Here is a 14,929-nt window from a genome sequence, read left to right on the forward strand (position 1 = left end):
CCTATCACTCAAAGTGAGCAGAAATGTGGTTCCAGAGAGCATCCCTTCACAAAGTAGCACAAAAAGCCCGGGGCTTTCTGAAACCTAGACTCGCTAGGCAACCCTCTGGTACCCAAGCCCATCACCACAAATGTCTTATCCAGATGCAAGTGCTCTTTGAGATTAGAGGAGGAAGATCCGGGGCCGTAGCTCAGAGAAAAGCATTTGTGTCGCGTGCACGAGGTGCTGGGCCCCCATCTCTAGCACAGACGGAAAAGAAAGGTTTAGGTCTGCAGATGTGGCTCAGTCAGTTAAGTGCTGACCTGGCAGCATGAAGCCTGGGTTCCACCCCAGCCCTGAGTCAACCAGAGGTTGGGGCACACGCCTGTAACCCCAGTACTTAGGGAAAATCAAAAATGCAGTCAATCCTCAGCTACTTACTGAGTTTGTGACTAACCTGGGCTACATGGGACCTTGTCTCAGAGAGAAGGGAGAAGCAGAGGAAGGGAAAGAGGAAAAATCTGAATGGATCCTTCTCTGCTGGGACCAGTCTGTGCGTGTCTGTTGTTTGGTCATTCTGCAGGGGCCAGACTCCTCCTGGGGCAGAGGCTTCAGGTTCCCACTGCTGGGTGCATCTAGGTCCTGCCCATCCCTTTAAGGTCCTGCCCATCCCTTTAAGGTTCTGGAGACAGTATCCTCCCTCCACACTCCACTTCCTTCTGCCTTCAGGACACCTGCACTTCCTCAAAGAGGCCACTTTTCACCAAAGCCAGGAAGAGAGGACATTAGCCAGCCCTGGTCTTTGGCAAATGCTCCCGAGGCAAGGAGATGGAGAGAAAAGACAGGAAAGGAGATAGAGAAAGAGTAAGAAAGCTCTCATCATTTCTTGGTCCTCCGGTTCCAGAGTCTCCCCTTAGCCGCCCCTCTCACCAGCCTTCCTCAGAGCAGCCATTGCCAGGTTCTGATGCACACGCAATTATCTGTCAGCCATCTGGTTATAGACCCTCGACAACTACTCAGCAAATCCCGAGTACCCCATGGATGGCAGGCACTGATAGGACAGTGGGGGGGTTGGATGGGGGGCACAGGTGTCCTGGGGGCTGGGGAGAAAAGACAGCAGACAAATACACCACAGTGGGGTTAAGACTAGTTAGGGAAATGCAGGACAGATTGGCAAATGCCAAAAGTGTGTTTAGGGAAGTGAAGCAGGTTGTTATTTTTGGACATGGTCCGCAGGGAGGGGGTGTATACGAAGAGAGTAAACCATGAGGTAAGCCCAGTCCAGACACAGCCTTTAAAAGAATGCGCACACACATGATTTGTTTGTGTGGGCAGGTGTGACTTTGTAGAGTTATCTCCTACTTTCTGTGGGTTCCAGGGTCGAGACTCACCCAAGTGCCTTTACCCACCAAGCCATGTCCCCCCCACCGCCCCCACCCCAGCCCAGGGCAGGCAGTCAAGACTTCATCCCAAGAGCGTCGTCGAGGAGCCTAGTGAGAGCTCCCCATAGAGACAAGCATGCTCAGGTTAGTCCTGAAGCCACTCTTGCCAGTGCATGAAGGGATGGATGGGGTAAGACAACCCTAGTTAAGTTTCTAGTAAGTCAGGGCAACAATGGCAGTGGCAGGTATAACTGAGGAGCTGGGCGGAGTTGGAAGAAGTGGGAGTAAAGAGGCAGTCAAGGAACTGAATGGTCCGTCTCCTGAGCCTCACATCTTATGGTGAACCTGGAACAAGGACTGATGGTTGCTCTCTGTCTGGGGCTGCAGGAGAGAGCTCTCTAGGGCGGCCACAGTGAAAAGAATCTGGAAAAGCATTTATACAGAACTGATCACATAAAAAAAAAAAAAAAAAAAAAAAAAAAAAAAAAAAAGCATTTATATAGAACTGATCACATTTAAAAAGAAGCATTTATATAGAACTGATCAAATCTGAGGAGCCTTTCTTTCTTTCTTTCTTTCTTTCTTTCTTTCTTTCTTTCTTTCTTTCTTTCTTTCTTTCTTTCCTTTATTGGTTTTTGGTTTTTGAGATAGGGTCTCACTACGTGGCTCTGACTGTCCTGGAGCTCACAAAGATCCTCCTGCTTCTGCCTCCTGAATGCTGGAAGCAGGCAATTTGTTGATTTCTTATGTTGTGATCATAAAAAGAGAAAGAACTGTAAGAATATGTTCTGTCGGGGTGTGGGGGAAGGGGGTGTCTCAGCGGGCCCATGCCAAGGCATCCCTCCCCCCCCCCCCGAGGGACCAGACACACACTGGTATAGTATAGAATAGGACACGGGGAGGGGAGTTAAGAGGGTAGCAGAGGCAGAGAGAGACAGATAGAAGAAGAGAGTAGAGAAGTAGAGGCCGGCCATGGCCACATGGAGAGAGGGGGAAGGGGATGGGGGGTGCAAGGGGGCAAGAGAGCAAGAGGCTAAGAGAGAGAGAAGGGGTCAAGCAGCCACTTTTATACTGGCCAAGCCTACCTGGCTACTGCCAGGAACTGCAGGGGTGGCGTTTAGATAGATACCAACCTCTTACATGTTGACATTTGAAGGAACTGAGGAGACTGGAGGTTAGCCCCTGGCTGGGTGACACCATGCTTCTGACCCCTGAGAGAGAACACTGGGGGGTCAGTTATAGACTACACAGTGATGTGGTCAGGCCTGAGCTGGCTGAGCTTGAGGTATCTCACTTAAGATCGTTCCCTCAGAAGGATCTAGAGAGCATTTGGACATAGGGATCTGGCGCTCTAGAGAAGACGAGGCTGTGTATGGAAAACCAAGGCCGTGGGTCAGTTGGGTCACGCACAGCCCACCCACTGGGTAGGCCTGGTGATGGTGACACATGGCTTTAATCCAGCATTCCAGAAGGCAGAGGCAGGAGGATCTCTGTGAGTTTTGAGTCCAGCCTGGTTTATAAAGCAAGCCCAGAACAGCCAAGGCTACACAGAGAGACCCTGCACCCCAAAACTCCTGCAAAAAAAAAAAAAAGTGTGTGTGGATAGCACCTAGGACAACATCCTGGGGTCACCAGCATTCTCGGGACTTGCACTTGGGCCTTTTGATTGGCTGGGTACCACGGTGCACACTTACCTCAGTACTTGGGAGGCAGAGACAAGGAGGCTTGCTGCAAGTTGCTGGTCTACATAGTGAGCTCTGGTTTCAATCAATCAATCAAACAAATAGAAAAGACTCCATATGAATTATATAGACCAGGCTGGTCTTGAGCTCACAAAGATCTGCCTGCTTCTGCTTCCTGAGTGCTGGGACCAACTGCGTCCTCACAGGAACCTTACTTAGCCAAATTTTGGTGCATGTGTTCCTCATCTTCAAAGAAGGGACAACAGCTTTCTACTTCATAGTGATCTGCAGGTGTTTTGAATGATCAATGCAAACCATTACCCTCTTCATGGTCACTGTTGGCCCGGTCAATGGGGACTGACTCTGCATTCATAGCGAATCCCATGACAGCAGAGAATGGAGTCAGCTGAGCTAAGTTGTAGTCCTATATGACCTTGACTTCTTGTGCCCCGGGCGGCAGTGCCTGTCTCTCTGTGAGATACTCTTGGCTGCTGGTTCAGAGTCAGACAATCTGGTGACTTCTTCTCTAGGTCCTCCTCCCCTTCCACCTTGCCAGGGGCATCCTCCAACAGCGCTGCTCTGGACGGCGATTCTGAGTTAAGGCTGGGGACAGAGTCGTGGGTAAATATTTGTACCTCTTCCCCTTTCCTGATCCGCCCTCTGCTCAGTGTGAGGGGGTCTCGGGATCTTAGAGCGCTAGCCTGTGAAGGAAGGGCAAGCTTGTCAAAGCAGTGCACTTCTGGGGCTAATTTCTATGTCCTAAGAGTCTCTGTTGTGTCGGAGTGGCCATGTCTTCCTCTCTTCCACACAGTTTCTCTCTGAATCACCAGGGGACTCCTCCTCTTGTGTGAGCCTGTGGTCCCCGCAGCATTCTTTCCAGTCTCATCTCCTGCCATCTCGTCATGCCTGCCCCATCTTCCTAGAGTCCCACCTCAACCTGCAGCTTCCTCTGCTGGAATGGCCTCTCCACCTCACCTCTTCTGTTGTTCTTCCGGATGAACACACTTAATCAGTCCCCAGCAAGACTACTGAGTCACTCTTAATGACAAACGCTCTCTTCCTTATATGGAATTATTAGTCTCTGTTTCTCGTATCCTCCCATGGTCTCTTGGACACAGGAGCATCATGTATGCACAAGGCGGTGTGTTTACATGGCATGGTGGGAGCCTTCCAGCTTGGTAGAATGAAGAGGTGAAGGGAAGGATGGGGAGACGGCTTAGTCAGTTACAGCGCTTGTCACACAACCTCCCCGGCACCGCGTTTAAAAAGCTGGGTACCAGCTAAAGAAACACAGCTCGGTTCAGAACACTGGCCACTCTTGCAGAGAACCCCAGTTTGGTCTCCAACACCCACATGGCAGCTCACAGCTGTCTATAACTCCAGTTTAGGGGATGTGATGCCCTCTTCTGGTCAGGTACACAAGTTGTGCATGTTCAGACAAGCATTCATATATACAAAATAGGAATATAAATCTTGATAGCTCACGCCTTTAATCCCAGCACTTGGGAGGCAGAGGCAGGCGAATCTCTGTGCCTGAGGCCAGCCTGACCTCAGGTCGGCATGGTGGTGTACACCTGTAATCCAAGTACTGAGGAGACAGGGAGACAGACACAGGCAAGTCCCTGGGCGTGCTGGCTAGCTGGCTTAGCCTAGTTGACAAGCTCCAGGCTCAATGAGAGACCCAGTCTCAAAAAAGGTAGAGAGCAATGGGTTGATAATTCCAATATCAGCCTCTGGGTATTGTACGCATGCACACAAAAATGCACACGTGAGCATGCACGCGCGCACACACACACACACACACACACACACACACACACGGTTGCATGTGCATATGAAATGAATGGATGGATGGTTGGGTAGGGAAGCTAAAGCCAGTGTATTCACTGAAGAGGGAGGTCAGCCTCATGCCTTTCGTTTTCTGAAGACAAGAGTATATAGCCTTTTTCCAACACTAAATGTCCATTACCACCAGCCCAGTAGTCCTTAAATTCTGGAATCCCAGCACCCCTACCCAGAGTTTTTATTATCAAGGCTATGGTGCAAAGCAAGGTAGTCCATATTGATTGACAGCCTCTGCCAGCAGCTTGCTTGATCCCATGATGGGCACACACATGCCAAGTGAGAGCCGCAAGGACAAGTATACAGAGTTAGAAGACACAGGACAGAATCTACAGGGCAAGAGCTATTGGGGTGAACCAACGAGGCACTGGTAGCACCTGGCACTGCCTTGGGATCAAGGGCAGAAGGCGCAGATGCAGCAGAGGGCGCAGATGCAGCAGAAGGCACAGATGCAGCAGAGGGCGCAGATGCAGCAGAAGGCACAGATGCAGCAGAGGGCACAGATGCAGCAGAAGGCACAGATGCAGCAGAGGGCGCAGATGCAGCAGAAGGCGCAGATGCAGCAGGGGGCGCAGATGCAGCAGAAGGCGCAGATGCAGCAGAGGGCGCAGATGCAGCAGAAGGCGCAGACGCAGCAGAGGGCGCAGATGCAGCAGAAGGCGCAGATGCAGCAGAGGGCGCAGACGCAGCAGAGGGCGCAGACGCAGCAGAGGGCGCAGATGCAGCAGAGGGCGCAGACGCAGCAGAAGGCGCAGATGCAGCAGAGGGCGCAGATGCAGCAGAAGGCGCAGATGCAGCAGAAGGCGCAGATTCAGAACCGCTCAGCATCGCAGGGCACCCAGAAGCAGGGAGTGCTCTAGAGCTTAGAGGTTTGGGAGCAAGCAGAAGGATCAGGGATCAGCAGACACTGTGGTCAGGAAAGGAGCTGGCTCTATTTGGTTTGTTCAGAAAGGTATGCCTTAAGGGTCCTATAGCTATTTGACAGCAGGTTCATTTAGGTCCCCACTGCAATACCTCTCCTTCCCACCTGCCCCCATGCCCTCTGCATGCACAACCTCTGAAGTGACAAACAATGGTTTCTATTTAATATGAAGCAATCTAGTAGTAGGGTCACCCTTTTTGAGATAGGATAGCCCGAAACTCACTATGTAACCCAGGCTGGCCTCATACTTCTGGCAAACCTCCTGCCTCCTGAATTTGGAGTCACAGGCCATCGGCCCCCATTCCTGACTAATGTCTGTCCTTTTATAGTACCAAGAGATGTGCCTCTTTAGGGCCGGGAAGCTGGCTCAGCAAGTAGGGGCAGCCTGAGAACCTGAGTGCACGTCCCCAGATTCCAAGGCAGAAGGAGAAAAATAGCTCCTGAGACTTGTCCTCTGGCCACCAAGTGCACAATACAGCATATATGTGCCTTGCCTGTCACATGCACACACAATAGTAATAAATTTATTTTAAAATTTTTGTAAAGATTTATTTATTTACCGTGCTTACACGGTAGCTGTCTTCAGACACACCAGAAGAGGGCATCAAATCTCATTACAGATGGTTGTGAGCCATCATGTGGTTGCTGGGATTTGAACTCAGGACTTTTGGAAGAGCAGCCTGTGCTCTTAACCACTGAGCCATTTCTCTAGCCCCTATTTTTAAAACCTAAGTTGGATGTGGTGGCCCATTCCTTCAATCCCAGCACTATGGAAGCAGAAGCAGGAGGATCTTTGTGATTTCAAGGCCATCCTGGTCGACAAAGAGAGTTCCAGGACAACCAGGGCTGTTAAACACAGAGAAACCCTGTCTTAAAACAAAACAACAACAAAAACAACAACAAAGGCCAACTTGGACCCCGCCTAGAATACTATAGCTATGCTTGAGTCTTGTGCATGGCTCACAGCTGCCTGCTAGAGCTTGTCTAACCCAGATGTCTGTCTGTCTCTCTGTAGTCCCACCCCCTGTACCTGTGCAACGCCAGTGACGACGACAACCTTGAGCCTGGCTTCATCAGCATCGTCAAGCTGGAGAGTCCTCGACGAGCTCCTCGTCCCTGTCTGTCACTGGCCAGTAAGGTAGGTCCTCATGCCACACTCCTCCGCTGCATCCAGCATGAGCCGTGAGCACCCCAGCTCTCTCCTTCCCTTGTCTCAAGAATGATAAGGCAGTGGTGGCTACACGCCTTTAATCCCAGCACTCAAAAGGCAGAGAGGCAGGTGGATCTCTGAGTTGGAAGCCACCCTGGTCTACAGAGTGAGTTCCAGAACAGCTGGAACAGGACTTACAGAGAAACCCTGTCTGGGAAAACACACACACACACACACACACACACCCCAAAAAAATTAAGAGAGAGAGAGAGAGACAATGATAATACCCTTGGGGCTGGAGAGGTGGCTTAGCTCAGTGGTTAGGAACTGGCTGTCCTTCCAGAAGATCTGGATTCAATTCTCAGCACCCACATGGTAACTCACAACCATCTGTAACTCAGTTCCTACAGGAACTCTGGTGCCCTCTTCTGACCTTCATGAGCACCAGTAACACAGGTGGTACACAGACAAACACACACATTCAGGCAAAACACCCATACACATAAAATAATACAAATAGTTTTAAGAATGCTAAGCCTGGGCCGGGCAGTGGTGGTGCACGCCTGTAATCCCAGCACTTGGGAGGCAGAGGCAGGCAGATTTCTGAGTTCGAGGCCAGCCTGGTCTACAGAGTAAGTTCCAGGACAGCCAGGGCTGTATAGAGAAACCCTGTCTCGAAAAACCACCACCAACAAAAGAATGCTAAGCCTGATTCCCTCAAGTTCCCCCAGTCCATCCAGGAGACATAGAAATGCATGCTTTTTGTCCTTAGTCCGCCACTGACCAGTCCTAGAACTTTCTGGAGTTTCATCCCAGCATGAGCTCTAACCCTACCCCTGCCCTCTACTCCCTCACCCCACACCATCTCTTAGAAATTCCTGAGTATTTTCCCTTCCTCAGTACAAGAAGAATCAGGTGGGACGTAGGGGGTGGGGTGTCGCTCTGTTTCATGCCTCGGAAACATCTGAGCACCCTTTCCCATGAACAGCGAAGCAGAGCCAGGCATGATGGCGCTTGCCTTTGAGCCCAGCACCGAAGAGGCAGAGCCAGGGCTGCTGAGCGTTGGAGGCTGGCTTGGGCTGGATAGAGAGCACCAGGTCAGTCAGTGCTGTATGAGAAAGCGCCAACGCAGACAGGGAAAAACGGAATACTAAGTGGAAGGAAGCTCCTACTCTCCGTAACAACCTTTACACGCTTCCTGTGAGGTCTGTTACTTCACTGCAAGATAGCTTTGGCTCGCACAAGGGATGTGTGTGTAAATTAGGGCTGGGGATCCGGCTGGTGTGGCAGAGCACCTGCCGAAGCTGCACCAGGCCCTGGGTTTGTTCTCTAACCCTGCCTAAAGCCGGGCTTGGTGCTTATAATCACAGCCCTCCAGGATGAAGGCAAGATGATTAGCAATTCAGTCACCTCCGGTCACACACTGTGAGGCCAGCCTAGGATATGTGAGATTCTGTCTCAAAACCAAAACAAGAACTCAAAGACGCAAACACAAATACCTTCCACTAAAATGTAAGTTAATTGCCACATGTAAAAACTGAAAAATAGGGGCTGGTGAGATGGCTCAGTGGGTAAGAGCACCCGACTACTCTTCCGAAGGTCCAGAGTTCAAATCCCAGCATGGTGGCTCACAACCATCCGTAACAAGATCTTACGCCCTCTTCTGGAGTGTCTGAAGACAGCTACAGTGTACTTACATATAATAAATAAATAAATAAATCTTTAAAAAAAAAAACAAAAAAAAAAAACAAAAAAAACCTGAAAAATAGGCTGGGCATGGTGACACACACATTTAATCCCAGCACTCAGGAGGCAGAGGCAGGCGGATTTCTGAGTTTGAGGCCAGCCTGGTCTACAAATTGAGTTCTAGGACAGTCAGGGTTACACAGAAAATCCCTGTCTCAGAAAAAAAAAAAAAAAAAAAAACCAAAAACCTGAAAATAAGCCAGAGGGTAGTGATGCAGGCCTTTAATTTCAGCACTCGGGAGGCCGATCACTGAGTTCCAGGACAGCTAGGATGACACAGAGAAACCTTGTCTCAAAAATAATAAATAAATAAATAAATAAACACTTAAAATAGTTTAAAATGTTAGAACTCAGGAGACTATAGCAGACAGATCATAAGTTTGAGACCAGTCTGGGCTACACAGAGAAATGTCTCCAAAAACCAAACTAAGCTAACTACACAAGCAAAGCCCATGAGAGCCCGGCTGCTCAGCGGCGCTCAGTGCGCCGCCTCCCGTCTCACGGATGCAGTTGCTTTCCTGAGCTCTGGTTTGCTGGCCTGCTACCTGCCACCTGTGACCCTTCACCGAACATGACAGTTATGGCTTTCCGTTTAGCTTACCTCTTACCCAGGAGAACACGGACCAGATCCTTTGTATTTATTTTGGATTTTGAGACAGAGTCTCACTCTGTAGCCCAGGCTGGCCTCTGGCTCTCCTCCGTAGTTCTGCCAACTGGGGACCCCCGGGTGCAAGCGTCTGAGCCCACGAAAGCCTTTCTCATTCACAGCACCGGAGGCCGCAGGCCACAGTCCTTTACAGCTGCGGATTTTCTTCTGTCTGGAGCCTCCCTACTTATGGGTATTTAGTCTCTCCTGCTTTACAAAGTCTGGAGAAATGTGTGCTCAGGAAGCAGGAGCTCAGCGCTCGCTCTGTGGGAGTAGAGAGCTGGGAGCGGAGAATTCAGAGAGGCTCAGAGGGAGTCACCCCCCCACCCCCTACCCCCCACCCTACATCTCTTTACCTTCTACAGAAGGAGCATGTGCTTATTCTGGAAACTTCACAGAAAGTGCAACAACTTACTCTGATTCTCCCACCCAGCGCACCCGACTTCCTTTGATGTTTAAAACAGAGTCTCATGGTGTAGGCTAGGCTGACTTTAGAAGCCGCTGTCCTGCCTCCGCTTCTGGGGTTGCAGGTGTACAGCACCACACCCAACTTCCTGCAGTTGTTTTTAACATAGTGTCTGGTTAGACCAGGAGCTACATAAGACAATGTCCAAAGAAAAATAAAGAAAAAACAGCATCAGAAAGTGTGTTGGGGGGCTGGAGAGATGGTTCAGTGGTTAAGACACTGACTGCTCTTCTGGAGGTCTTGAGTTCAAATCCCAGCAACCACATGGTGGCTCACAGCCATCTGTAATGAGGTCTGATGCCTTCTTCAGGTGTATCTGAAGACAGCTACAGTGTACTTACATATAATAAATAAATAAATCTTAAAAAAAAAAAAAGCATGTTAGGGATTTTTCTTCCCCTTCCCTTCTCCCTCTTGCATAGGCCCTACTCGCTCTGGCCCAAAGATGTGTGTGTGTGTGTGTGTGTGTGTGTGTGTGTGTGTGCCCTGCTCGCTCTGGCCTAAAGGTGTGTGTGTTTTTGGGTTTTGTCTCTCATTATGGGTATTTGTGAGCCATCATGTGATTGCTGGGATTTGAACTCATGCCCTCCAGAAGAGCAGTCAGTGTTCTTAACCACTGAGCCATCTCACCAACCCCATGTTAGAGATTTAAAGAGTACCTGGCTGCTATCCCTGGTAACCAAAGGTCCTGTTCTTCCGTGAAGGCAGCCCTTACTTAGTGCATTAGACTTTTGGTGGAAGTGACAAAATAGCTATGAGAACAATTTAAGAGAGGGCGGATTTATTTTCTGCTCATGTCTTCAGAGGTTTCAGTGTTTCTATGCCCATGCTGAGGTGCCCATGGAAGGAGAACATGGTGGGTAGAGAAGCTCATGTTACAGTGGCCCAGGAAGCCCTGCACCCAGTCTGTGGCATGGTACTGCCCACATCAGGGCAGGGCTTCCCCTTTAACTAAGCTCTCCAGAAAGACCTTCACAGACACATCCAGCAGTAGGTACCCTTTCCTAATCCCCTAGGTGCTTCTCAGTCCAGTTACACTGCCTGTCAGGGTGAGCCGTCACACCTGGCTTCTTTCTCACTGCTAAGGGAATTGTCCTTTCCCAAGCATGCCAGTCAGGTCCCATCACCTGACTCAGCCAAATGGAGTTTTCCTAGGGAATCCCAGCTCAAAAGGGGTGGGCAAATGTCTCAGAAATCTCACAGACCAAACTAAAATCTAAATACTTGCTTTTGTTTTGGCTTTATAGAATTCTCTTAAGTTCAGTGTGTTAATACAAATTATAGAACACACACACACACACACACACACACACTATGGTTCTTAGGAAGTGTAAGGGAAAGATAAGGCCTTTGATAAAGAAAAAAAATTGAAAATCACTCACCTAGATTGGTTTCTCTTAATATTAACGGGAAGTCGGGTGTGGTACATGCTCACGATGCAAGCACTCAAGAAGTAGAGGCAGGAAGATTAGAGATTCAAGGTCATTCTTGACTACATATCCAATTAAACTCTAGCCTAGGGTATATGAGACCCTCTCAAAATAAAGTAAAAAATAAAAAATAAATGGGGCTGGAGAGATGGAGAGATGGCTTAGTGGTTGGGAGCACTGGTTGCTCTTCTAGAGGTCCTGAGTTCAATTCCCAGCAACTGCATGGTGACTCACAACCATCTGAAATGGGATCCGATCCCCTCCTCTGGTGTGTCAGCGAGAGCATGCTCATACACATAAAATAAAATGTTTAAAAATGGATAAGTGAAGGGGGAGGGAAAAGAAAAGGAAGTGGGGAGAGCAGGCCGAATCCCTGACAGAACTGGAGCTCTAGAACAGGTGATGGGGGGGGGGGAGCTGTAAGGAAGCAGACGCCAATCCAGGTGCCGTGGCAGGAGCAGTCACAAGGCTCAGCAGCCACCCTCCAGTATGACATGTACTCTGGCTCACCCGTCTGAACTGGACTTTGATTCCTTATCAAGGGGAGTAGTAATGGGATTTATACATGAATAACCATGAGGATAGTCTTAATTAATTAATTTTTTATGGGTATTAGTGTTCTGTCTGCATGCATATTTGTGTACCCTAGGTGTGCATGCTTGGTGCCTTCAGAGGCCAGAGGAGGCATCAGATCCTCTGCAACCAAAGTTAGAGATGATTGTGAGCCACCATGTGGGGGTGCCAGGAATTGAACCTGGGTCCTCTGAAATAGCTGCCAGTGTTCTTAACCACTGAGCCATCTCTCCTGCCCTAGTTATGGGGATCTCATGGAACAGTACACATGCAAATGCATAATTCAGTGCCAATCGTTCAGTAAACGATGACAGTGACCATTCTGTTGTCTCAGACAGCAATCACTCTTCAATACCCTTCAGTGTTGCCGGTTCGTTTTGTTTCATTTTGGTTTGTTTTTTTTCTGGGACTGGGGATTTAATGCAGAGCCTTGCTCACGCCGAGTGTATGTCCCACCACTGGACAGCCTCCTCTTGTGTGCTCTTACAGTTCACAAAAGCTGTCTGTTTCTATCTTATCCTCTCGCTCTTCTCTGGAACCCCTCACTGTAATTCTATTTGACTTTTCCGTTCTTGTGACTGCTCCTGCCATGGCACCTGGATTGGTGTCTGCTTCCTTACAGCTCCCCTTCCCCCATTGTGGCTGGACAAACGGGAGGAATCAGATTCAGAGACATGCAGCTGGGTCCCAAGAAAGATGACCCCCACCCAGTGGTTAAGAGATGGTACTCTCACGCTGGACATGGTAGCACGCACCTGTGATCACAGCATACAGGAATGCGAAGTCAGTAGTAGGACTGTGCAGTTTGAGGCTAACCTGGGCTACATAGTGAGACCACACCTTAAGACAAAACAGACCAGAAAGTAGGTACTGTGGAAGCTAAAGTTCTGGACGCTCACAGCTATCGCTGTGTACACAGACATGGTGTCAGTGTCCACGGACCCTCTGAGTCTTGGGTTCCTGGCTGACTTAGGGAATCTTTTTTTTTTTTTTTTTTTAGTTTTTTGAGACAGGGTTTCTCTGTATAGCCCTGGCTGGCTGTCCTGGAACTCACTCTGTAGACCAGGCTGGCCTCAAACTCAGAAATCTGCCTGCCTCTGCCTCCCAATTGCTGGGATTAAAGGCATGCGCCACCACTGCCTGACTGTCTTAGGGAATCTTAAGGAATAAATGAACTCACATACACAAACCATATATAATAGTTGATATAATAACTAACAGCATGCACTAGGCATAAGGTTAAGTACTTTACGTGGACTAATGAATGTAGTCGTCACAGCAGCTCTCTGTGGCAGGGTCCATTTTTGTCCCCGTTTTCAGGGAAGAAACCGGAAGCCCAGAGGAGTTGCCCCAAATTCTCACAGCTAATAGTGGGAGCAGAGCTGTGATTGGCGCTTTGGCACTCTGGGAAGGGTAGCTCTCGGTAAGAAACATATGCCTTCTCCTCCCCTCTGCCCTTCTTCAAGGGCAGCCTAGCCACTGGGCCTGGTGAATCTTTGCAGCCTGACCCAGCTCTGTAGAGGCAGAAATCCCTCCCTTTAGCCTTCCTCCAGGCAGATGCGGGGCTTTGGCCAAATGAACTTTCAACATGATCTTCTGCTAAGTCTGTGATTTTTAGAGGTGCCAGGAGCAGGTGGAAGAAGGCCATTTCCACCATCAGAGGGGGTTGCTTCGAACCTGTCTGGTTTGTGTGCTAAGCATTTGTGTCAGATTGGGAAGAAATTGTAGAAGGAAGAGCGTTCTGGAGTGAGAAGTGTTCCTTTCATTTACGCCCCAGAGCAGCTGTTCTCATCATGTGGGTCTTGACCCCCCCTTTGAGGGGTCAAATAACTTTTTTCACAAGGGACACCTAAGACCATCCTGAATAGCAGATACTTATATTATGATTCATAACAGTAGCAAATTTGCAGTTATGAGGCGGTAACAAAATTATCTTATGGTTGGGGGCCACCACAACATGAAGGACTATGTTAAAGAGTCCCAGCATTAGGAAGGTTGAGAACCCCTGCTCTAAAATATGTTGTGAGCATTATCGGGTTTTGTGCATGGGGAGGTCTTGACCCTCTGAATGCCTTGGTACCTCTGGTGTAGTAGGCACTGTTATATTATGGATAAGCGTATGATGTACAGAAATGACCACTGTGGTCTGTAGAGGAAATTTTAACAGCTGTCTAGTGGATCAAGAGACAGGATTCCGGCTCCCTCTGTACACACCCTGAATTGGCTCCTGGTAGAGCCTTGCTTGCTGGCTGGCCCGAGGTATCCAGAGAGGCCTCTGCACTGTCTTTCTAAGCCTGGGTTTCTGGCTGTAGGACCTTACCCATCCTTTCTGTCTCCCAAGTTCTATACCTCAGACACTCCGTAGCTCCTATTCTTGGGCGCAAGTGGGAAGGGGTACAGAGAGTCCCAGCTGACTCATCCCCAAATCTTGCTTTCTGTCCCTAGTACGCTGGACTCGGGAACCCAGAAAGTCCTGTTTATTTTCTCCTGTTGGCAAACTCTCCCGGTTCTTTGATCACTTTTACAACTTTATAATTATAGGCTGTAATGGGCTGGGGTGTTTGAACCTCATCAGTGATTGCTCTCTACCCCTCCTACCCCAATTCTTCAAAGAAGTAAAGAATATCTCCAAAGAAGGGAATCCCCAAGCCAGGCCACACTGGGCCTAGAATCTTGGGTATGGGAAACTTGAGGCCCTGAGAATCTCGTTCTGTGTCCCCCTCCCACTCCTCAGCCATCCCTGGACTGACATTACCCATCGGATCACCCCTAACAGGGGGTCCTCTCCCAGTACTATTTGAAAGCCCTTGTTTGCCGGGCCCTGAAGATTTGTCTGGAGGAGCTCAGCTGGGCTGGTTTTTTGGGGAGGAAGTGGTTGAAAGGCCAGTGGAAACTGCACTTTCTCAGTTTCTTCCCCAGTCCATTGTAGAGTCCAAGAACTTCCTCAGGGCTTGGGATGGGAGTCAATTAGCCTAGGCAGGCCCTGTAGAGGGACCAGCCCAACTCCCTGGAGCAGGAGAGAGGTAAAGAAACTTATCCTAACCAAAATCACACACACACACACACACACACACACACACACACACACACACACAAATACACACACACACA

The 14,929-nt window shown here is 49.3% G+C and overlaps 1 protein-coding gene across 1 annotated transcript in view; it reads left to right on the top strand.

Annotated features, from left to right (window-relative positions):
• Rnf43 (ring finger protein 43) overlaps positions 1–14,929 on the top strand; it is a 72,279-nt gene that overhangs the window by 47,694 nt on the left and 9,656 nt on the right. Inside the window, exon 3 of the mRNA XM_021213504.2 lies at positions 6,823–6,945. Coding sequence (XP_021069163.1) covers positions 6,823–6,945 — 123 coding nt within the window. The remainder of the gene's footprint in view (positions 1–6,822; positions 6,946–14,929) is intronic.

The sequence above is a fragment of the Mus pahari genome, chromosome 14 (assembly GCF_900095145.1).
Source record: "Mus pahari chromosome 14, PAHARI_EIJ_v1.1, whole genome shotgun sequence".
Lineage (NCBI taxonomy): Eukaryota > Metazoa > Chordata > Mammalia > Rodentia > Muridae > Mus > Mus pahari.